The following is a 26,442-nucleotide window of genomic DNA, read 5'->3' as shown; positions in this document are numbered from 1 at the left end:
TAAAAACAGCATTTATTCAAAATAAAAACATTTCTAACAATATAAATCGTTACCATCACCTTTTATCAATTTAACGCATCCTTGTTGAATTAAAGTACTAATTTCTTTTAAAAAAAATAGTTATTGTTCCCAAACTTTTGAATGGTAGTGTATATTGTTACAAAAGATTTCTATTCTAAATAAATACAGTTCTTTTTAACTTTTTATTCATCAAATAATCCTGAAAAAAGTATCTCAGGTTATAAAAAAAATATTAAGCAGCACAACTGTTTCCAACATTGATCATAAATCATCATATTAGAATGATTTCTGAAGGATCATAAGACACCAAAGACTGGAGTACTTGCTGATGAAAATTCAGCTTTGCATCACAAAAATAAATTACATTTTAAAGTATATTAAAAAGAGAACCATTATTTTAAATTGTAATAATATTTCATTATATTACTGTTTTTGTTTTTTTTACTTCTTTCAAAAACATTAAAAATAGTAACGTTTCCAAACTTTTGACTGGTACTGTATATAATAGACAAAAACTTTTGTTAGATGCGATTAATCGAGTTCCCAGCACTGTAAATAATATTACTAACAATAACGATAATTCAAAAGGATTTGGACAGAAAATGTGAAGGTAAAAACAAGTAACGATTCTTAAAAAAAACTCAATGCTGTCGTGTGTTTATTACATTTTATTATTAAATCCTTTTTGATTTCTATTTGTTTTTGTAGTGAAATATGACCCAGATATAATGAGAATAGATAGAGTAAGTAGACAAGTGGCACAGACACTCCCTAAAGCATCTCTACCGCAACATCTCGTTTTCCTCTCCCCCAACAACTTCTTACAGCAAACTTTAAATAGAAAAACTGAACGCATTTCAGTACCAAATTACAAAGATATCAAAGGCTCAGCACTCACTGAACAGTCTGCGTTCACTCGACGGCTCGTCAAGTCACACGAAAACACACGCGAGCCAAAACTCCCTTTGAAATTCGTAATCCCTTTCTGTACCTTTTTACCTTACAAAATACAAACCCACAGTTTTGCAGCAAACAATAAAGACGAGTTAAACCACGAAAAATGTGGCATCTGTACACACATCCGAACGACTAGACCTTCTGAACCGGCGTTGGCGTCGCCCGTTTGCTGCTCTTCTTCATGCGACTGCGAGCGTAAACGCGAAGGAAAAGCGCGAGGAAGACGACGGCCATGCCGAAGCCGCCCACTATAGTGACAGCGTGACCGTAGAGAAAGCAAGACAGGAGGATAGCGAAAGCCTGTCGTAGAGTCATGATGATGGTGAAGATGGCGGCGCCGAATTGCGCAATGGTGTAGAAAATAAAGAGCTGGCCACACGCTGAGCACACGGAGAGCAGGACGGCGTGGAAAGCGAACTCGGAGTGACGCGACATGAACGCGAGCGAGTCGAAGAAGGCGCCCTGTTCCAGCAGAGAGCCGACCGTCAAGAGGCAGGAGAACAGATTCACACCGAACATCATCTGCACCGACGACATCTTGTGCTTGAAGAGGTTGTCCTGCCAGTTGGAGGTGAAGCTGTCGAACACGATGTATCCCCCGAGGATGATGACGCCGGAGAAGGTGGTGACGGTGGACGGGTGTTTGCCGGTGGAGCTGGAGAGCAGGAACATGCTGACGCCCACTGAGATCAGCACCGCCGTGAAGTATTCCCAGTACTCGTAGCTCTTGTGCGAGACGATCTTGCCCATCAGCATCACGGGAATCACCTTAGAGGCCTTGGCCAACACCTGTGATGAAAACAACATGACGGATGACGGACAGAAGCACATTTGACAGCAAGCTGAGCTATCAATCACACTCCCGAATACCTCCATTTCAAAGTCGAAAAAAGTCATTAGGGAAACTTATTAGGGATGCACCGATATGAACATTTTGGCCGATAACCGATAACTCTTGAAAGCTGATAACCGATATATTGGCCGATAAATGTAAACACGTTTTTATATAATTTCTGAGTCTGATTACAAAAACAAAAGTCACACCATTAAAAGTCATGTCCCAAGAACACAATTATAATGATGTTCTTATTTTATGTAGCCGATATTACAGATTTGTGCTGCGCATGTTGCACTGAACTGTACTGAAGTGATTCCAATCATATTTCAAGCAATTCAAACCCATCATGTTGAACAGTGCGCATCTGAAGTGTCTCAGCGGGAGGAAATAATCCATTGTAGTGTCTATACCGATACCGATATAGTGGCCGATATATATCGTGCATCCCTAACTGATATGTAGGAGCACACGGCTAATAACCATAGGGGCTTTCGCATGGGTAGTTATAGGAACGAGCCAGCAGGGTGATTCCTCGAGAACTAATGGTTCCCTTAGGAACGCTTTCCTGGTTGCATTCGCATCGCCAGTAGGAACTCTGAAGTGACGTAAACTTGTTGTTGAGACTTTTATTTTGACGGCGCTGAGAACGCCAGCCTGAACACACGGTGCTCGCATTCTCCGTGTTCATTAGTTTACGATCTGTCTAACAGTGATGTCTAATAGATAGAACTGTTATACATATAAAGTAGACAGAAATAAAAAGGTATTAGCGTTTGCCGTGTGGTAAATACTAATACATAATCATGTTTCGCTTGGTCCCCTCAAAGTTGCGTTGGATTTTCTCCTCAGCGTAAAGGTTAAGAGGAAGTTAGATCAGTCTATCGCTGTTTTCCTTGTTCGTAGAGTTAGTTTCCGCCATAATCTGTGTTTTACAAAGCTTATTTATTTATTTATTTATTTATTTATTTATTTTAAATGGCGGATGCTGGTGTTTCGCGTGCGTTCGGCCAACTAACGTCACGGACATTTCCTGTAGTGCTAGTTTAGACCGACTCTGAAGTAGGAGAAGAATTAGTTCCTCCAAAAGGAGTTCCTAGAACTAAAATCTAGAACTAAAATCTTTCTTAGTTCCTGTGGTGCAAACACGCCAAAAACCAGGAACTTCCGCCAATAGTTCTAGGAACTATGAAAAGGTTCCTCCGGTGTGAAAGCCCCTCATTATGATGATTATCTATATGGTTTAAATTCTGTTTGAATCAATTACATTTTAAAAATGTGTTTAAATAAATAATAAATGCACTCTATTCAACGCATAATTTTAAATTCTTGGTATGAGTGAAACAAAATATTAAAGCAAGGATTCAAAATACAATTTTATTATGAAAAAAAAAAGTCTCTGATATGATCAAATATTGTCTATGATCACAGATATATTGTGCATCCCTGTGATAGCATAGATTTATCATGTTAAATATCTGCATTATTAGGGTGCATCTCACAAAAGCTGTCATTAATGTGTCCAGGTCATATTTAACTCTTTCCCCACCAGCGTTTTTGAAAAAAAGTTGCCAGCCAGCACCAGCATTTTTGATCATTTTTACAAAAAAATTCATGGGCCCCAGAATATTTGGTTGTATGAATATCTGAACAGCAAAAGAAAGAATAAACAAAAAAGCCAGTTTTATTCTAGCTTCATGCATTCTTTATCAACACTTGAATGTGGGTAAGTTTCATTAAAAAAAACTAAATTGGGCAAAAATCTGAGAAAAACACGTTTTTGTCAAAGACCACGTCTGGATCAGATTCAGAACGATGATCAAAACACAGATGGAGTAGATCGAGTCCATCAACACCCTCACGGCTCGTCCTGGGTCGACATTTCATTCAGTAACATTAGGCAGGTTTGCTGTATATGTTGATGATCGCGTTATTTTACATATGCATATGATTACATATGATATCGCTTATTTTTGCTTCTACTTTGCCTGTGATTTGATCAGGAGATTCAGTATTCTTTCAGAAGATGTGTAATAGCCGGAAATTTCCGTAAATGGCGGGGAAAGAGTTAATGTTAGTCTTTGTTCAGAAAAAAATATTAACAAAATCAAAAAATTTCAGCCGAGTAAGTTTTAAAAATGTGGTTGATATGAGGCAGAATGACCCAATAGTAAAATTAATAATAATGAGAATTTAGGATAAATATGAAAAAATAATGCCAGTGAGAAACAGTACACCTCTAATGTAATACTTTTTCTTTTCATTTTGATTTTAGGCTGACCACATGTTCATATACAGCTCATTTCCCCAGAATGCAGTGCTGTACCTGTGTGGGAAAGCTGATGTATTTGAGCGCCTCGTACTGGCACCAGCTGCTGAGTATGTTGGACAGCGAGGCGAAGGAGTACTTGTACATGGGCGCCCCGTGGCGGGGCTGTTTGAACAGGACACACCACAGGCCGGACACCGTCAAGGCCAGGATTCGGTTCATGAACACCAGAAACTGGGAATCTTTGAAGCGCTCACCGCTGCCTTCAGCCTCTGTGGCGCCATATGAACGTGTCATCACTCGCTCCTGAAGAACGCCCCACGTCAGGTATGACGCCTCGATGATGCACAAAAAATATTATTGTGAACAGATGAAGACTATTAAAGGTGCATTGTGTAATATTTAGGAGGATCTGTTGACAGAAATGCAATATCATAAACATAACTATGTTTTCAGTGGTGTATAAAGACCTTACTTAATGAACCGTTACGTTTTTATTACCTTAGAATGAGGCATTTCTCTCTACACACACACCGTGCGTCCCCTTACATTGACATGTTTCTACAGTGGCCCTAAACGGACAAACGCGTTTCGTCACTATGTTGTTCTTCGTGCAAAGTCAGCGAATAAAACACTGACACAATGATGAACAGGTAACAATAATATTCGCAATAACATATCGTTTTACTGAATAATTAAGTAAACCTAATTTCTGAATTTATCTTTGTAAAGAAACCTCATTGCTTAACTGGCTACTCTCTGCCGTCTCAGACGACGACATCACTTCTTGTCGGCCACCATAACTTCTGTTGGGTGCAATTCGCAACCTCACCACTAGATGGCACTAAAAATCACACAGTGCACCTCAAACTTGTGCACTAGGGGTTGCATAGACTAGTTGACTTTAATGCTCTGCCTAAGGTTATGAATAAGCTGGTGTGTCCCAAAACAATAACAAAATTCGCATTTATGAGATATAAGCATTAAAAACTTCTCTCACTTCCGCTAAAATGGATCACAGATTTTTATGACATCACTGCGGACTTCAGTTTCTCATAACATCTTCTGTCCAATCAAATGTTCTCTAGAATCTAAAGTTCCGCCACCTCTGCTATAAACACCACCTGGCCAAAGCGATGTGTGTTGGAGATGTGTGTTCGGTTGCTCAAACACTCAAGTTTTATTAGGTTTTCCAACTGTACGTTGGTTAAGATTAAAATGGCTAGAATTTATTCACACTTCTACTATTGAATCCAACATATCACCAGCGCTCGGATTCGCTTCCATGGTGCTGTCAAGTACGAATTGCAGTATGTGAGGGAAACTAAACGCTATTGGCTATTTAAAAAGGGGGAGGAGCTATTCAATATGTCCTTCCTTAGCTTCCTGTTACAGTGGAAATTACGTCAACGCAACATACAAAGCTGATGTTCCAAGGCACTTCAGTGGGCCTTTAAGCCTGACACCGACTAGTTGCTGATCATGGCCTATAGAGGGCGCAACAGGATAACAAATCTGTGAAGTCCACTTTTACGCTCCGTTTCCAACAGTTAGAATGATAAATAAATGCATCCCCAGAGAGCGCTCCACAAGATATGTTTGATTATACCATCAGGATGCTCAAAATTGATTAAAGGTGAATGCATGCTTTAAACAGCTTAATGTACAGGTAAGTTAATCGCTGTTCTAAACTAATGCGCTGCTGCATTGTAACACACACACACATACAGATAGTGGCGCGTGCACGCAGATCATTCAGTAGTGCAGAAATGTATTGTCAACACTTCTGTGATTTAGCAATAAAATAGCTTAGAAACTGAAAAGTTCTAGCATATACGTCTTAGTAACTAAAACCCACAGCTTTACTATAAGTAGAGAGACATTGCCAGGTAGTGTTAATTAACACACAATCGCTCTCTCTCACACTAATACATTCATATAAATGTAACCTTTACTGTGCTACTTTATCTGAATCTAATTTAGAACGAGCAGAAATCTGTGAGAAATGAACTGATAAAAATAAGCTGTTATGTCATATGCCATAGCTGTGCACAAGGCAACCTGCGTTCGAGTCTCAGCTCGAGGTTCAGGCTTATTTGTTCATTAATGACGTCATCAGCGAGTAGTTGACGTCGACTCGACTTTCATCACATAAATGTTGACTTAAGAATCTGAAGTCATTCAACCCCTATTATACACAATTGCACACAGTTAAGTTATTCAGTGTGGCGTCAAATTGCCATGTAACACAGGGACATTACCTGGAGTCCAGCGGCACAGAAGATCAATTTGACGGCCTGTCGAGCTGATGAACTGGATTCAGAGTCGTTTCTGGCCCCCGGTGAAACATCATCCAGCAGTCCAGTTTTAGACTCATTCCCAAACACACACGTCTTTATGAGAGGAAAACAAAGCCCACGGCCTACAGAAACATGAGCAGTGTGTAGAATCAGGTTTATCAAGTACAGTCTGCAAACAGTCATTTTTCCAAGTCAACAGTTGCAACATTCATGCATACATTAAATTGTCTAGACTACTGAAAGCTTATGTTGAAATACAAATTTACATAGGATGGAACATGGTAATGGAAAACTAAATATGACCATTTTGGTGCAATTATACAAAGTGTGAAAAAAATAAAATTGGTAACACTTTACAATAAGGTCCTATTTGTTTAAGCATTAACTAAAATTAAAGGGACCTTTTTCAAAGTCTTGATGTTGTTTTTGAGCTCTACTAGAACAGGTTTTCATGCTTGAATGTTCACATTTTCCCCATATGAGCCCCCATAGCATTGTTGCAGCTCCTCTCTTCCCAGTCTGTCAGTAACGCTCTGTTTAGTTCCTGTCTCTATGAAGCCCCGCCTTCTGAAAAGCACACTGTGCTCTGATTATTCGGCTGGATCAGTGTGTCGTGATTGGCCAAGCGCGTTTGGGAAATGTCACGCCCCTTACCATAACCGTCAGCTTCAACACACCGGGTGCACACGGTGCGATTTATTGTAGTCCTTTACGATTGTCTTGTCAGACTGTGCGAACATGATCATCGCTGTAAGCCATGTCACACTGTAAGTATATAATTTTTATTTATTTTTTAGAAAATGACCGATCGTTTTGCTAGATAAGACTCTTATTTCTCGACTGGGATCGTGTCGAGACTTTGAAGCTGCACTGAAACTGACATTTGAACCTTCAAACCGTTGGTTGCCATTGAAGTCCATTATACGGAGAAAGATCCAGGAATGTTTTCCTCATAAACTTTAATTTCTTTTCGACTGAAGAAAGAAAGACATGAACATCTTGGATGATATGGGGGAGAGTAAATTATCAGGACATTTTTATTTGAAAGTGAACTACTCCTTTAACTCAACCAGGCCCCGCCCTTTTATTCTGCGTATGAATTAATTAAATGAGGAATACTGTGAATATTGTCTTTTCAAATGGAACCTTATTCTAAAGTGATACCAAATGGTTTTTACAAAAATGCAGTACATGACTACACAAGTACGAAACAGTTGAGAAATTCCAACGAACCGGTTTCTAGATAATTGACTCGTTTGAAGTAGCAGATTAGGAAATATCCAGGGATGATGATGGTGGCGTATCCCAAAACATTGAGGAACAAGCGGAAGAGCCACACGTCCTGCCAGCCGCCCAGCAGAGAAACATCTTCGGCATCCGCTCGCACAGTCGGCAGAACACACAGCGCCGCACACACACACAAACTGAAGGGAAGAGAGGTGGAGAAGATTAGAAACAAAATTATGCCATTTATTATTTTTATGCATTTCCCTTTGAAGACAGCAGTCTGAAGCGAAGCGATGAATTTGTGCAAGAAAAATATCCATATTTAAAACTTTATAAAGTCAAATAACTAGCTTCTGGCCAAACGGACATACGGATTCGACTTTTTATACGGAAATACGGAAGCACAATTTACGTGAGTTAGCCTATGTGACGTACTGCTGATAATTCCACTACGCCATGACGTCACAAGTTGTGTAAGTTGCACAAGATGCATAGATGCACGTTTATCATGGATAGATGCACGTTTATCATGGATAGATGCACGTTTATCATGGATAGATGCACGTTTATCATGGATAGATGCACGTTTATCATGGATAGATGCACTTTCATCATGGATAGATGCACTTTCATCATGGATAGATGCACTTTCATCATGGATAGATGCACTTTCATCATGAATAGATGCACTTTTATCATGGATAGATGCACTTTTATCATGAATAGATGCACTTTCATCATGAATAGATGCACTTTTATCATGAATAGATGCACGTTTATCATGGATAGATGCACGTTTATCATGGATAGATGCACTTTCATCATGGATAGATGCACTTTCATCATGAATAGATGCACTTTCATCATGAATAGATGCACGTTTATCATGGATAGATGCACTTTTATCATGAATAGATGCACTTTCATCATGAATAGATGCACTTTTATCATGAATAGATGCACTTTTATCATGAATAGATGCACGTTTATCATGGATAGATGCACGTTTATCATGGATAGATGCACTTTCATCATGGATAGATGCACTTTCATCATGGATAGATGCACTTTCATGATATATACAGTAGATGCACTTTTATGATGATAGATGCACTTTTATGATGGATAGATGCACTTATCATGAATACATGCACTTTTATCATGATAGATGCACTTTTGTCATGAATAGATGCACGTTTATCATGGATAGATGCACTTTCATCATGGATAGATGCACTTTCAGGATATATAGATGCACTTTCATTATATATAGATGCACTTTTATGATGGATAGATGCACTTTTATCATGGATAGATGCACTTTTATCATGAATAGATGCACTTTTATGATGGATAGATGCACTTTTATCATGGATAGATGCACTTTCATCATGGATAGATACACTTATCATGGATAGATGCACTTTCTTTATGGATAGATGCACTTTCATCATGGATAGATGCACTTTCATGATATATACAGTAGATGCACTTTTATGATGATAGATGCACTTTTATCATGAATAGATGCACTTTTATCATGAATAGATGCACTTTCATCATGGATAGATGCACTTTCATGATATATACAGTAGATGCACTTTCATTATATATAGATGCACTTTCATTATATATAGATGCACTTTCATTATATATAGATGCACTTTTATGATGGATAGATGCACTTTTATCATGAATAGAGGCACGTTTATCATGGATAGATGCACTTTTATCATGGATAGATGCACTTTTATCATGGATAGATGCACTTTTATCATGAATAGATGCACTTTCATGATGGATAGATGCACTTTTATGATGGATAGATGCACTTTTATGATGGATAGATGCACGTTTATCATGGATATGATGCGCTTTGATGGACTTCAAAACAGAAACGGCAATTCACTGCCATTATAAAGCTTGGAAGAGCCAGGACATTTTTTTAATATAACTCTGATTGTATTCGTCTGAAAGAAGAATGTCATATACACCTCGGATGGCTTCAGGGTGAATAAATTATGGGGGCTAATTTTCATTTTTGGGTGAACTATGCCTTTAAAGACAGGAGTCTGCAAGAACACCGAAACGTCACATATCTGCAAACAAATCTGGTCGAAATGCAACACAGGAATCTTTTGGAAAAGAAATCAAGTGTAACTTTTCTCCATAATTTTGTGTGTGTGTGTCTTTTGGGCATTTCTGGAATTCAGCAGGTCTTGTCCCAGGAGTCTGATCCCAGTCCAACAGAAGGTCTTTGTGCACAGAGCTGGACTGCAGGATCGACACACACTAACCTCTATTCAAACCCTGCAGCGTTACCTGACACCACAGATTACTGCACGATTAGAAGAACTGGATGAACACTTCATTACAGATGGAATGCTTCCCAGTGTAAATTCAGAGCATTGTAATTAATTAAACGTGCATCTATTCATGATATCCCATGATATCCTTCAAGAAGGCGTTTATGCTAAGAGTCTCTGAAAGAATACAGTCAATAAACAGTTTCCACACCTTCTGACCTGTGAATTTCTATTTTAGAATAACATTTTCTAGCAGGTTAAATAGCATACAGTACCGGACAAAAGTTTGGTTAAAATAATTACACAAAAAATATTAAGCAGCTCAATTATTTCCATTATTGATAATAAATCAGGATATTAGAATGATTTCTGAAGGATCATGTGATAATGAAGACTGGAGTAATGATGCTGAAAATTCAGCTTTGCATCACAAAAATAAATTATATTTTAAAGTATATTAAAATAGAAAACATTTATTTTAAATTGTAATAATATTACTGTTTTTTCTGTATTTTCGATTAAATAAATGCAGGCTTGATGACCATAAGAGAAAAAAAATTCAAAAATATTCTTTGAAAAATAATAATGTTTCCAAACTTTGACCGGAACTTATGTATGTGTGTGTGTGTGTGTGTGTGTGTGTGTGTGTGTGTGTGTGTGTGTGTGTGTGTGTGTGTGTGTGTGTGTGTGTGTGTGTGTGTGTGTGTGTGTGTGTGTGTGTGTGTGTGTATATATATATATATATATATATATATATATATATATATATATATATATATATATATATATATATATATATATGCTACTGGAATAATGCCCATCAAGGCTGCATTTATTTGAGCCACAATAGTAAAACCAGTAATAATGTGAAATATTCTTAAGATTTAAAATAACAGTTGTCTTCAAATGTAATTTATTCCTGTGATCAAAGCTGAATTCTCAGCATCATTACTCCAGTCTTCAGTGTCACATGATCCTTCAGAAATCTGTCTAATAAGTTGATTTGATACTCAATTATTAATATTGTTTCTTATTAATGTTGAACAGTTTTTGCTGCTTCATATTACTTTGGAGACAGTGATGATGCAGTGTTTTCATGATTGACTGATGAATAGAAAGCTCAAAAGAACAGTATTTATTTGAAAGCAGCCAGAAACACAAGTAAACATTGATCAAAGCAGACAAGACATGTGGATTCTTTCAGTTCGGAAGATTCTAAATATGACGTGTTACACGCAAATGTTACAGTGTTGCACTAGAAGTGACTGTGACGTCGGGTATAGAACATTTAAATGTTATTGTGATGTTTCAGTACCTCCATGGAAACAGAGGCATTTTCCAGCAGCAGCCGCTCCGCCTGTTCAAAACTCCCTAAAACAGCCGCTGAGAGTCTCCAAACGAGCTCCTGCGCGGGTCATGTATCGGTAAAGCCTTGTACCTGTGATTAAACCATCAACATCCAGGATCCGGACAAATCCCGTGTGTTTCTGACCTGAAACTTCTCGGCCTGCTTCACTCATGAGTTCATCTGTACTGACGTGTTAACTCTAACACACACACTGCACCGCTTCCGGTTGCGAAAGGAGACACACCTTCTCATATCCGTGTAGTTTCCACTTAGATGTTGTGTCATGAGGCTTCGGTAAATATGTGAATGTTTTATTGTTTAAAAGACGTGTTGACATTTGAGAGAGTGAATGTCCTTGTGTTTCGTGGCGGGGGGTTCATTCATTATTCTTTAGGAAGGACCTTTATTTTGAATTTTATTCTGAAGTCACGCGTCACTTCAAACTTATACAGGGATCATGAACATATAATCATAGCTGCTTCTCCGTGATGTTAAAATATTTTACTATATTGTATTAGAATATTGAGGAAACAATTCCAAAATATCAAAAATACAGTTAAATATATATTTTTTAAAATTGTACAATAGTGCAACATTACTTGTTAATGGAAGGTAAATATGTAGTCACCAAATATTACAAATAAAAAATTATGTATTAAAAGATAGAAAATTTACTAGATACTCATTTAGTTTTAGCTGCCTCCCGATTTTCTATATTATTTTTTATTAGTTTATTATTTCTAAGTTTTTCCTCAATACTCATAATTTCATATTAGAAATAAAAATAAAAACTTTAAGTATCAGATATTGTAAAATATATGAAGAGTTCAGATGCAAAAGCCTCTGAGTGCCATCTGAAATTTTCTTCTAGAATGATCATTTTTATCAAGCTCGTATATTTAAGTTCAGTAAATGCACTTAAATGGCAATGAAAATGACCTATTAATTGCCATTTAAGTGAAATTACTGAACTTAAATATACACGCTTTATAAAAATGATCATTCTAGAAGAAAATTTCAGATGGCACTCAGAGGCTTTTGCATCTGAACTCTTCATATATTCATTAATTCTGTACAAAAAAAAAAAAGTTATAACTAAATATTTAGGTAACAATTTCCAATCAGGTTTAAGATACAATCAGTTAAGTACATTAGTTAACATGAACTAACAATTAATAATTTAATTTTAAATAATTAACCCTGGTCCATAACACTTAACCCAAACACATTAACAAAGTGTATACTGAATAAAGAAATGTATTGCTCATTGTTAGTTAATTTGTGTGAAATAATGGGACCTTATTGTAAAATGTTAACAGTTGGTTATATTCTAAAATTATGTATTTAATTAAATATTTATACAATTGCTATTGTACAGTAAAGAAAAAAAATCATATTCATAAACAAGGAAATGTACTTGTTTTACTAGAAGTAGAAACGAGTCTTAACCTGTCTTCTATGGTGTCGTTTACATGAATGAGATATATTTGTGGCGAGTATGAGGAAGAGTGATGGAAAAACACACATTTACAGGAACTTGTTTTAGTGTGTTCTGGTCATTGATGTTTCCCTTATCGACACGCTTGACAACAGCAGCACATGTTCCCTCTTAATCCAAAGCATGAATCGGTCTCCACCCGTGTCTATTTGGTTTGCATTAGACGTAGTGTTTGACACTGATAACCAAAATAACATGGTTGTGAAGTAAATAAAATGGAACATAGAATGTTTATCATTTGCATGCGTTTCTAAGTCTTGGCAATTTAAATATGCAAGCTATTTTAAACCATTCAAGCACCAGAAGATGCGAAAGAAAACTCAATTCTGTACTCGCACGCCGTTATCTGTTCCTCTTTCGTGTCTCCTTGCACTTGTACAGACACATTCACACAAAATTATCTCAAAATAACATTACAGTCAAGTATTCTTTTAAACACAGTGAAGTAAAGTGAACGTAAACAGAAAGAAATCAGATGTGTATCAGTATATTGGATCCGTGCGTCAGCTCTTAAAGTGACAGCAGCCAATAAACACCTTCTGATGTCTGTCATGAAATGCTAATAAAAAAAAACAACTTGAAGAATAATCGATTTAATTTATACAGTGAAAACTATGCAGTGATTTTTTACAATTATTAAATTTCTGTACCTGAACACTACTGTTAGACTAATTTATTTGATGTACTGTATTCATCTACTTGTAATTTGCGTATTTGTTGGTATTTTATTACTGACTCTTTAATTTATCCTTGCTAATCTGATCTGTGACTCAAAAAACTATAATATGATCCGAACCATGAGTTTGTGACCCCTAGTACCCGAATCATAAAAAAAAAAGGTATTGTGTTTAATAGAAAGAAAACGCTGCACATAAATATTAAAACTACTTTTATTGGCACTATGACCTGTTTCTTGGGAAACAAGTTTGCAAAGCAGTGTTTCATTCGCTCATCTCGTTTACAACAGAACAAGCCTTGCTACAAAAACATCAATATGGCTAATCAGAGATCAGAATGCATTTGTGTTGCTGAACATGAAGGATGTTCAACAGACTACATATAATACGAGTTCTGTGCGCACGTCCCGACTGAACTCCACGGGATGAAGCAGCAGCAAATAATTCTGCTGAAGTCGTTACCGCTGTATAAATCAACCAGTACGATCACCACTGGACATAAATAGTTGCGGTTACAGGCACACTGACAAGTCCTGCAACTTCAGATCAGAGTTTTTTTTGTTTGTATTTTTTTTATATATATAAAGAACATGCCATCCCTCATGTTCACATGTTTAGTTACATGTCCTCAAGTGCGTTACAGTCCTGCCCATGATCTGAATGTCGTCGAAGGGGAACAAGGCCAATATCTGCAAAACAAAAAGGAGAAACTGTTACCACATCATCCTATTTCTGAGTAAAGCTTGCAGAGAAAAGGCTACAAGTCAACATGAAATGGATTTCACAAAGTGCACTGATGATAAATATTGCTTAATAATACAATGAATGTGTGTTAAGGCGAGACACGGCAGGCAAAAACATCGTTTTTTTTACTGGTCAATTTTAAGATTTTTGGATACGTGTCTTCAATAACATGTCTTCTTTCAGACTTGTGGTGAAAAAAAGTCCGAAATACACATTTAGATCTTTATTTTACTACACTTCGTCTGTTTGCGTCTGTAGATTTCTCCTAAATTCAACAAAAGTTGGCGTTCTTAATCAACGTGCTGCTCCGCGATCGCCGTTAGAAAGCTCTCTCTCTCCTGTACAATGCTGTCGGATCCAAATATGGTAATTTCCTTTTTATTAGCAACCAATCGTGAAAGTAAAAGGGCTGAATGTGCAATCTCATTGGCTGATGATAAATCTTTAAAGCCCATTTTCTCAAAATGACTTTTCTCTCATTCTCCAAGTCTGAAATCTCCACTTCAGTAGCACCGATATACACCAATCTCTCCAGTCTTGCACCTAGTTATATTATGAGGACATTTACAGAGGGATTTGTAAATATATTATTCCTAGCCTGATTTATATAACATTTTATCCCAAAAAACAAGGTCGAAAATATTTTTTTTAAGGCTATTGACAGTATATTCTGATTTACAGGATAACAAAAGTAGATATCCATAAATCCCTCTGTATTTTTTTCCCCCATCTAATATGTGAACACAATGAAAAAATAATTTTTAATCTGGCTTTATCCAATACTCAGATTTTGTTTTTTAAAATATGCAAATTAGCGCATATTTAATTAGATATTGCCTAATTTGCATATTTAAACATTAAATTACAGAAAACTTGTAATACATTTTTTTTTTCATCTTAATGTAGGTAATCAACTGGGAAAGTTTCATGGTGATATCTGCTAGTTAAAAATGTTACCCTATTCACCTGTAGTGTCTCGCCTCAAGAACGTATTGACTTTGAATTGTCCGACACGTTTTCGGTACCAGCCATGGTGTTCTCACGGCGCACATCAATGAGTGTGTTTACATGCATGCATATTAAGCTTTATCTCATGTAAATAGGGGTGGGCGATCTTCCCAAAATTCATATCACAATCAATCACAATCTGAATCACGATCTTCCCAATTTTGAGATGCACTATTGAGAATATCCAGACTGGACTTCAGCCATTCGCATAATTTAAAACACAGTATTGCATTAAACAATCAGTTGTCAAAATAGTCATTAAACCCAGAGTTAAACGTTAAAACACTGCATAGTCTTCAGTGTATGAATTAAATATACATTATACCTTATTCAAACTACTGGAGTTATTCAGTCAAGAGCAGCGAATGATTTTGTCTTTAACATTAATTAATGCAATGATCTAATATAACAACATTATAGTTTTTTTGTTATATTTTCAGTTGTTTAAATCTTTTAAATTGAAATTTTATGTGCTTTTGTCATTTTAATTATTTTTTGCTTTAATTTTGTTTTAGTAATTTTAGCACTTAAACATTTTATTTGGAGTTGTTTTAAACATGTTGCTATGTAGAACTGTCAGTTTTCATTTAAATTTTTGTCTAAAATGTAGCCATGTACATTTGTCATTTTAATAAATTTTTTATAAATGTTTGTATTTATCTTTAATTTATTCACTTATATATTTCACCGCTGGAAAGATGGATGTGTATTTAAATTGGGTGATTTATGTAGTAGAAATGTGAAATTTTTTTAGAAGTTGGAGCCTTCTAGACTGAGAAAAGCCAGAAAATGTATTTTTGGCTCATGTGGATGAAAGACAACTCCCAGAATGCATTTGCTTCGCTGCCCTACGAGGCCACTCACAAGCCACGCCTACCGGTTACAGAGGGCAGTATTGGGAGAAATGATACAACTAGGCTACTGAAGTGTTAAGCTTTAGCACTGTTTCGCTAGATACTAAGCTAACATGGATCTCCTTACATCATCGTTGCCGTCTGCTAGATCCAGGGCTGTTTCGTCCTCCATGTTTCGGATCATCTTGTCGGCTCCGGCCTGGCACAGAAGGTTTGCGATGGAGGCGTCCTGTCGACCCACGGCCAGATGCAGAGCGGTGCAGCCGTTGAACATGACGGCATCCACGTTCGCTCCTCTGTTCAGAAGCAGAGTCACCGCTTGCACATCGTGGAGCTCCACCGCCACATGTAACGCCGTCTTCCCGCTCGTTCCCTCCTGAACCACACAAGAACGAGGAAACACGTGGGTGTTTGGTCTCGAGACTGAAGGTGTTCAGCAAGAGCGACAGATCGGCCTTGAGCTGCTCACCTGTATGTTCAGATCCACACCGTTCTTCATCAACAGCCGCATGAGACGATGATGCTTGTGCAGGGTGGCCACATGGAGACACGCCAGACCTGCAATTAACCACATTATTTAATGCCTTGATTTATGCATTTGACAGATGCTTTTATGCAAAGAAATTTGCATTACATTCAATGTATATTTTTAATTAGTTCATTAGGGGTGTAACGATACCCTCATGTAACAATACTGAACTCACAATATGATATTATTGACATATGGTAAAAGGTTACCTCTAAACAAAAAATTACTGTTGATTAAAATGCTAAATTTGGTTTTGCATTGTGTGTGTAAATGAATAGTCTGGGACTTAGTGCTGGAAACCCAAAGCACAAGACAGAATAAAAACATTCATGATTCTGAAGCTGAAAATACTGAATTATTTTAGACAAATGCTTGCACTCTTTCACTGACTAGATATATTTAAAATAATGTACCACTTTTTACTGGTAACAGACATTTGGCATTATCAGGACACAAATATTCCCCCATTGCATTATTATACATGTCTAGTAGTATAATATAATCTAATTACATATATATGACACTAAAACTCTGAAAACTTGAATTTTTTCCTCACACAGTAATTTTTTCATTTCGAGTGAATTATACACAATACATATTGTCACTGTAATATAGTATCAAGTCTGATGCCAGAAACTACTCTACACTCAGACAACACTTTCCGCAAGAACTGAAGCGTTTTCAGGGAAACTAATGTAGAAACTGCTTCTCTGGCATGACTGTAAGTGACAAAGAGAAAACTGAATGATGACAACGTTATGAAACCCTGATACTGGAAGTCCATTAAAACATGGAAAAACTCCAGGGCACTTTTTGATGCCAACTTCCTTGTTCTGGCATGATTCTGTTCTCTAAAAACCCTCATGATGAACTCAGGACCGACCAGCATCACAGCAGTGTGACGTAAAACAGATTGCGGCATTTTCTGAGTACATACAGTATGAGTGGCCACACAAAAGTGTCCTGTTATGATGCTAGGGGTTTCTGGATGATTTGAGCATGCTGCATAGTGGCATAGGTTTGTTAAAATCACGAATAAGTATTATGACTACCAAACAGGGTTCGGGTAAATCAACGCATCACGATTCTCTTTCCAACAATTCTGGATTGACTCGGAGAATTTCAGAATTGATTCTGAGCTTACATTGTACACACTGTATATATAATAAGGGGTTAAATGAACTCAAAATGATTTTATGTCACGAAATGAATGTAAACACAGTCAGTTACGTCTTAAGGGATTCAACAGACGGGACAAAAACATCTTATATTTCACAAGATATCTGTGCATTAGTGTGAATGCAGCTTATTAGATCAAGGTTTATTTCTAGTAATACAGTTCCTCTTTATGATTTATCACTTGCTTTTATGTTTTGAAGCTATATTAGTCTATATATTTTAAATTCTAAACATATAATTTTTTAATTTGTAATTATTTTTAGCACTTATTTCCCAGGTTTCACAGACAAGGCTTAAGATAGTCTCAGACTAAAATGCATGTTTGATCTAAAAATATGTTTATAGAAAAACTACTTAAATGCCCTAATTGAACTCAGGCCTAATCCTGGCTTAATCTAAGCCAAAGACTGTAGAATAACACAAGACGCGTCTCTCGTTTTGTTTTGAAAGTGGAAAGTATTTGCAGGGTTGCACTTTTCCCCAATGCATGCAAACACTTTCCACTATGCATGCGTGATCCACCCAGAATTTTTTCGTTTTCTGTCATGATTAGAACGTTTAGAAACAAAATTTATGAGACAGTTGTTTTCAGATTTCATTGGTGATTTTAAATATGGAATTTAATCGTAAGCTTGGTGAACAGTTTCGGAGAATTTGATGTTTCTCCATTCAAAAGGATAGGATCTGCTCTTGCATGGCCGAGAGGCGCTTCAAAGATGGCCGCCGAGTGAAATTACTTGTCTTAAAGGGACTTTGTCAAAGCCCTGTCCATTATTACTTATTAAGTTCTTGTATTACAAGAAAATCTTTAAATATATATATTTTTATAAACTAAGAAAAAAAAGTGGATCAAGATTGGTTTTGGAATCGGATCGTGCCTAAAGATTCCCACTCCTCCCACCAAACGGTCTCTTACCTCTCCAGTTCTGTGTTTCCAGCACGTTGGTGAGTTTGCTGGGTGAGGCGTGGTGGACCAGCTCGTTGGCACAATCCAGGAATCCGTGCTCACATGCCACATGGAGAGCTGTGTTTCCTTCCTGGTCCTGGAGCTCCAGAGAGACCCTCTTTTCCAGCAGATCCTTCACTATCTTGGGCTGGTTCAGGTATGTGGCCAGGTGCAACGGCGTCTATGGACGTCAGAATAAAGTCAGCATCAGACAACATGGCGTTATGTAGGATTGTCATGGCTAATCCTACTTTTGACAACAAAAACAAAGCCTGTTTGATGTGAAATATATAACAGATAGTTTTGATACTGGACGATAGTGTTACATTAACGGCAAAAGTCCTTAAAGGCCCACTGAAGTGCCTTGAAACACGCAGTATTATTCAATGCGTTAACGTAATTTCCACTGAAACAGGAAGACCGGGCGGGACATATCAGGTAGCTCCTCCCCTTTTAAAAAAATAGCCAATAGCGCTTTGTTTATATCACAGCCCATCCAGAGCTGTTGAACTCAGTAAAGCCGCAGTTTCCTCCATATCGCTTTAAAATACAGCAATCTGTGCAGAATTCAAACGTGTCCGATACGTTTTCTGGTCTGCGGGACTCGATCACATGATCCGCTCTGTGTATCGTGTCTCTGGAGCTGTGGCGGTTCTCGTGACACTAACGTGAATCCAGACTTCATGGAAAGCATATTTACACTGTCTGAATCGTTCCCTATCCCCTATATAGTGCACTATGTGCCATCCATCATGTAGAAAACAGTAAATATGTGAACAAGTGAACATTTCAGCCGCAGCTTCAGCGTCTATTTATAATGTAGGGGGCGGAGCTTCAGATTCTAGAGAGCGTTTGATTGGACAGAAAATCTGATGAGAAGCTGAAGTGCATCAAAATCATTGATCCTTATTAGTGTAAGTGAGAGACTAAGTTTTGAATGCTTGTAACTTCTAAATACGAATTTTGTCATTGTTTTGGAGCACACTAGCTTATAGATAACAATAAGGCTAACATATTCATACTAAAAGACAAAAAAGACGTACATTTTTATTTCATGGGGACTTCGTAATTATGGTTTCGTTTTTTATGCAACTGAATATGTCGGGTTGTCTGCAGCATGGGGACCGTCCCCGTGTCTCTCAAATGAATAGATTAGAACCGCAGTGTTTCAGACAATCGTGCTTGATTTGATAGTTAGCCTGTGTGGGTTAGCAGGAGCATCGCAGACTAGCATTAACCCTTTTGATTTAATGACATTAAGGTTCATTTATTCCAAAGATGAGGGACCATGCAAAGGTTTACTCAATCTGGGAGTTACACACTGACTGTGTCAAAAGGAAACATGTGAATTTAGCTGGCGTTTGCTGATGACGTGGCTTTTGGTAAAAGCGCAGCAGCACTAGTATTACTCACAGCTTAAAGTGCTGACTGTCAGATTTGTGCACAGTTTCCTTTAGACATCACACCCTGATGTGATTAAACATCCTTCTGACCCAAATCTGACATCCTCTCATTTAATAAAGCATCAAAGTCAACATAAAATAGTGTTTTGTAACTCATTTTAATTTAATAATGTGACACATTTCGGACCAATGTGTTCCATTATTCCAAGATTGCATCTAATCATTTTAGAGGAGAACATTTATGAAGCCTAATGTTAGATGCATTGTCTTTTGTCAATATGAAACTATGGGCTTTTGTATTGGGGTGTGATTGCAGGGTGTGATTTTTATCCATAGGCAATCGAATGGATGAGGAGTTTTTCCTTTTTGGCAGAGCACGTTGTTGAAGTTTGATGAAAGATTACGCAACTTTCCTTTTTCTGAATAACATGCGCTGGTGAATCATTGATGATAAGCAGCTCTGATTATTTATTTCATATTGTAATGTAAAACTAGCCAAATGAGTCAGTGCTACTAATAACAACTAGAGGATTTTGATCATAAGTGTCACATTTTTCAGTAGGATCCATAATGTCGAGTGTTCCCACACCTTTTGACCAATGCAGTTGTAATACAGTGTCTATTTACACTAAGTGCAAACAGCCCGCCTTGTTAGCAGAGGTTATTCACAGAAAGTTGACAAATCAACCTAATTTCAAATCTGCCTTTCGCCGAACTCGCTCTACTCCCTTTTCCCGTCACATATCATATCAGAAAAGGCAATAATTTTCAATAAAAAAAAAAAAAATGAAGAAAATATTCGAAAAGTGGAAATAAAGTGTGTACCGTGTGTTTAATAATAAAGTGTTTAGGGTTAGGTGTAGGGAGGGCTTTACTGTCCCAATAATATAATCATTTACAAGTTAATATTGCAACAATCCATCTACTATTTACAGTTATTGCAAAGAAAATACTGCTATTTTTACATAAGCGTAAATAGATTCTATCGCTATTTTCTCTGAATGTAATTCTGATGAAATATTTTAGAACTAGAAACATTGGTTATCCCAATGGGATTTTAATCATTTTCATGGTATTTCCAGGCCCTTTTACGCTAATGGAGGAATTCTTAAAGAAAACCCCTAAATGTTTCTTTTTACCTCAAAGCAAGAATATAATCATGTTCTTTCCACAAAATGTATTGTAATGTATGAGTTATGCATCTGTCCACAGCTTTCCATGTCGAGTTTGTGAGTAATAACCTGAGGTAATTTTACATGTAACATCACACCCTGAATGATTAAAACGGCTTCTAATGCATCAGAGGGTAATTCATTGATATTTCCAAGTTTCCATGACTGTGAATATTAATTGATTTGTTGACTTGGCCATGTTACCGCTTCCTTCTAGCAAAATGCCAACTAAAAGTCAATATAAAGTTAATTTTGAACTATAACAATCATAAGCAGGGGGTTTCTCCAGAAAGCCCCTCGTCTGTTGTCACTGGATAAACCCCACATTTCAAAATAACAATTGAAACCGAGGCTGTCAAACGAGTGTAACAAACACCCATCATTCTTTTATACACACACTCAGGGAGTTTCCCCTTAAAGGGGAAATAGAAATAAGCAAACTTATTACAACATTCATACCCTCAACAGTTTTTCTGTTCCTTCAGGGGCAATTCATGAAACACCAGCATAACGGATTTCTGTGGAAATCTCTCCTGAATCCTTTGAATGCATGAACTTGCATGAGAAACGTGTTATGCAATTGTGTGGAGAATCTTAAGATGATACCTGATACAAGTTGTTCTGAATGTCCATCAGCTCAGGAGGAAACAGATCTATCAGCTGATGTGCAAAGCATTGCTCTTCGTGGATTATGGCCAAATGGAGGATCCTGGAAAAAACAAGCAGACACGCAAGTTGCTGGTTAAATGCCAGTTTAAAAAAAAAAAAAAACGCTGGTTGAAAGATGAAGCAGAGCCAACGGTAAAGGGAAGGAACTATCAAGCAAACCGCAGTCTAAAAGCAGCACATTTCACAACATGTGATGGAAAAAAATAGGTTGAAAGATACTGAGAAATATGTCACAAAAGTGTCTCGTTGACGGCGGTTCGCAGAGGCATTCGTCCGTTGCGCAACACTGGAACTTTTAGGCATCGTTAAAAGCATTCATATCAGAGATCGCCTTTTTCTATCGAATGATAAAGCCTTTCTGATCTTGCAGTTACAAGAAAGACAGCGCAGCCGATTTAAAACACAGATGAGAAATGTGAAAACACATTTAATCTCCAACAAACATTTTGCATGACGACATTTCTCCAAATTTTCTTTATGCAAATTTGCGAAAATACTTAAATATGACCCAAGCATGAAACAGTTCCATTCATTTATTTAATTCGCATGTGTCTGAGTCACGAGGAGCCAGTAAATGATGCATGCCCCCTGCACACTCATAAATTAATACACACTCGTTGTCTTTTTCCCATCCTCGAGCCGGTATATTTCCTCGCAGGTGTGTAATTTCTCAGCCACTTTCCCCACATGCGATAATCTAGTCTCTACTTTTACAGTAAGCCAGAAGGAAACAGGTAGACGCGAGTGGTTTCAGCATGTAAATAACATGAGAACAACTTCGGTGTCATCAATCCCATTGTGGTAAAACGATCATGATTCAAATTGTTTCGCCGCATGTGAAATGAACAGGTTTAGTTGCACGTACAAATGCACGTTTTTGTCATCATTTATTTCACCTCAAGACCTCACCTAAGGAGAGATTTTGAAGAGTTATTTTAATGCTTTTTTTACCCATTTTAATGCGAATAGTGCTCCAAAAAGGCACTATAAAGTATCATAAAAAGTCCATATTTCATGACCAAAACGTAATCGCTGAAATCTTCCCCACCGCTGCAGCTGTTTATAGTGAATAATTCTTTAAATGGAAGAAAATATGCAAAAAAATGCATCTTTAAGGGTAAACCTGAGGCAGTACCTTTAAAAGGACATATTTGAACCTTTTTTACCCCTTAAAGTTTCATAGTAGTACCTTAAGGTACATAATGCTATTAATATGCTTTTAGGGGTAAAAAAAAAAGGTACCCTTAAAATGTATAATATTTATGAGAGTGTATTGTATGATAAAAAAAATAAAAAAAAAACACTTGGAACTTACTGTAAATTATTAATTTTTGGGGTGAACGACACATTTAAAAGGTTTCTGAGCTTTGTATAATACTGATAAAATTGAATTGCCATAGTGTGATTTTTAATTCCTTTCTATGTAAAGCATTTTGATTAATTTTCCTTGCTTTTATTTTGTGATTATTTTGATTCATTTCTATGTAAAGCACTTTGAATTGCCATAGTGTATGAAATGTGCTATATAAATAAACTTGCCTAGCCTTGATAAAGACACACTGTGTCTGTAATATAAAACTGACAGCATGGAAGTGAATCACTAAAGTGGGACTTTGCCTGAGGACTTCATATGGCCCGTGGCATTACTTTTAGGTCTTTAGAAGCATGCTCTTTACTATTGATGACACTCAGGGGAAAGTTTTTTTCCTTGCAACAGCAACAAAAGCAGGCCAAAGGTAAACCATGGCGGCCCACTATGATTCAAGATGCATCACAATGCAAGATGTTCTTGAAATAGCAGTCTTATTGACATCCTGGTTTGTCACTGTCAAAACTCAAAGCCAAAAAAGAAATGAAAGCAGGGTGACATTAACGGTGTTGTGTACTTGCCCACTCGTGCGGTGAGTGTTTGCGTATGTTTTTGCACATATACGTTACAGTTGAACCGCGATCTGGTGTAAAGGTCACTGCTTGCATAAACATGTTTACGTGACATGTGCTCTTAAATATACAGTGCATTAAAAGCACATGAATATGGGTTTAAAACAAATGCTTTGCACTTTCTAAAAAGCTGCCATCATAGCGTGTTTTCTAGCCGACGAGGGGAATTCCACTGCATACTTCTGCTTTCTTCTTCTCATGCGCCATAACAGCAGATCCAGTTTCTAGACGTCTGTTAACTGGCTGTAGTGTTAAAACAGAAAAGCCTGCTACTGTAATCAAAACTTCATCTGTCACATGAGAATGTGTCACTCAGCAAACTAAAACAGGCTTTAAAAACATTTTTTTTTGTTAGTTTCATGTTCACCAACATTTTTTTTACCGTAAAAACAAGCTTTTTCCAATTAAAATCTTGTACTGCAAAAGGGATGAAAGGCAACGTTATTCAGACATAATCTTGATTTACCGTTATATGGGCTTTATTAATGAGAGCTCACCATGTACTTTCTCTCATTCCCAATTAAACTTTTTACACTGTGTGCCAGATTAATAATGCCTTCCTATTCTCTCTATGTACGACCATAATGATCATAGTGAATGCCTTAAATTAAATCCAGTTTAATGCGTTTCAAAGAAACATCCTACACAGTTTCTGAAATCAATTCACCTCCATGCCATCCATCTATCTATCTGTCTATCCACCAACCTTGCACTTTAAGCTGGAAAAATAGCAATGCAAATAAACATAATAAATGAGTTCCAGTCTTGGATACCGATTAGTAAATACTGCAGGATTTAAATTAAGCAATAGGTTACAAATATGACTATAGTCTGTAATCACTTTGATATTGATTATAAATAACGAGCATTACAGCTTTTATAAAATGAAAGCATCTTAAAAAAAGAAAAGAAAAAAAAGTACCCTATTTTTCAGTTAAAAATCCATTCATAACCACAATCCTTCCGCTAGATAAAATAGTCACAGCCATAACAGAACGATACAATGCAACAAAAAAAAAAAAACATTTATCTAATGGGGGCTGCAGTGATTAGATTTTATAGATTAGATTAGATAGATTTTAAGCACATCTGGAACCAGATCAGAACTAGTTGTTCGAACCACACGTTTCAAGTGGTTTCCCCAAATTCAACTTTTAATGACTTCTGCAGTCTCAAAATTATTCAACCCCTTTCATGGTAAGCATGGCGAACCCTATTAGAGATATTAACCGTAGTGTGTCCTGCATGACAGGGAGGGATGCCACCAAAAAAATCTGCACATTAAAGTTGATGGGGAAAAAAACGCGTCCCTAAAATGATTATATAGAATGAGTATCCGTTTTGTAAAAACAATAAGTCACATCAGACGTATAGGTATTACTCCGCGGCGCGCGTGCTTGTCAACGACACCCTTTAATCAGGCTCTTGTTGCCTTAAACCACGTTAATTAAAATCACAAACACCCCATAATTACACATCAAAACACATTTGAATTAAACGCACTTCCAGAAACACATCAATGAAATTTAAACGTACGTGTCTCCATCGTCTGTAACAGTGGTTAGGAAATTCACTTCCTCTTCAGTGTATTCACAGTCACTCGTGCGTTCACATTTAGAAATGCTGCATTCCTCGATTAAAGCCCCCAAACTGTCCACTGTTAACGACGAAGAAGCGTACGCAGAGTCCAGTCGCTCTTCTGTGCCGAGTTTATCCTTCTCATCAGAACTGTCCAAACTCCCGTAATCTCTGGAGAGAGATATCGAATCGATTCCGGAGTCAATCCGATTGTCCAATTCAAATTTGCGTTCTTTCTCACCGCCGCTTCGCGACATTTCGAAGCTTCGATGCTTATCTTCAATGTAGCAATGAAATGATGAAACAAAGTAAAATCACCGTGACATTATGACACCAGAGACACTCGCTTTTGTTTCTCATCCCACCACTCGTAACTCCGCTATCCTCCTCAGATACTCCCAGACTTCCCAGTGGCTCTTTAACGTGAAGTGTGTTTGTAAAGTTTCAAGCTGAGCTAAACACCAGACAAAACTCTGTAAGTGACTGAAACTGCAGTGATAAAGCTGGCAGTATTGTGTGAAGAAGCCTACATGGGGAAGCGGTGTTGTAGGCGGAGTCAATGCGGCTTTCAATCTGTCTACAGTGGGAATTCCCCACAGGGAGTGGCAAAAACCCATATCATTATCGATCCAATCCAAACACACATGGAATCTCCTGAAAGCCCTCAACTACAAACCTGTTCTGTATTTTGGGCTGCAAACAACTTCCTTGAGCAACCTGTGACTTGATCTGACAGGCGTTATTAAAGTCCCTGAATTGCGACACATCTTTAATCTGGACATTTATGGCTTTCCAAGATTGCATCTAATAATTTTAGAGGAGAACATTTATGTTACGTGCATTGTTTTTTTGACTTGTCTGTCTGTTGTAAGTTTTGGTGGACCAGAAATATGTCATATTAAACCAATATAACTATAGTCTTTTGTGTTGGTGTTAGCATCATGCTTTGCATAGGCTACTATATATTACTAACAACTTGTT

The 26,442-nt window shown here is 37.2% G+C and overlaps 2 protein-coding genes across 2 annotated transcripts; both read right to left on the bottom strand.

Moving 5' to 3' along the window:
* Window positions 1-472: 472 nt before the first annotated feature.
* Window positions 473-11,487, bottom strand: slc35b2 (solute carrier family 35 member B2). Its single transcript, XM_081378936.1, has 5 exons — window positions 11,231-11,487; window positions 7,616-7,806; window positions 6,344-6,504; window positions 4,140-4,418; window positions 473-1,767 (listed from the first exon to the last, which is right to left on the bottom strand). The coding sequence occupies exons 1-5, from the start codon at window positions 11,248-11,250 to the stop codon at window positions 1,111-1,113; spliced, it is 1,308 nt and encodes a 435-aa protein (XP_081235062.1). The 5' UTR covers window positions 11,251-11,487; the 3' UTR covers window positions 473-1,110.
* Window positions 11,488-13,340: 1,853 nt separating this feature from the next.
* Window positions 13,341-26,175, bottom strand: nfkbie (nuclear factor of kappa light polypeptide gene enhancer in B-cells inhibitor, epsilon). Its single transcript, XM_081379618.1, has 6 exons — window positions 25,420-26,175; window positions 21,880-21,982; window positions 18,669-18,879; window positions 16,514-16,602; window positions 16,172-16,420; window positions 13,341-14,127 (listed from the first exon to the last, which is right to left on the bottom strand). The coding sequence occupies exons 1-6, from the start codon at window positions 25,716-25,718 to the stop codon at window positions 14,053-14,055; spliced, it is 1,026 nt and encodes a 341-aa protein (XP_081235744.1). The 5' UTR covers window positions 25,719-26,175; the 3' UTR covers window positions 13,341-14,052.
* Window positions 26,176-26,442: the final 267 nt, after the last annotated feature.

The sequence above is a fragment of the Scardinius erythrophthalmus genome (assembly GCF_964197995.2).
Source record: "Scardinius erythrophthalmus genome assembly, chromosome: 11".
NCBI lineage: Eukaryota > Metazoa > Chordata > Actinopteri > Cypriniformes > Leuciscidae > Scardinius > Scardinius erythrophthalmus.
The sequence above is the reverse complement of the archived record's forward strand: the minus strand, read 5'-3'. Positions and strand labels throughout refer to the sequence as shown.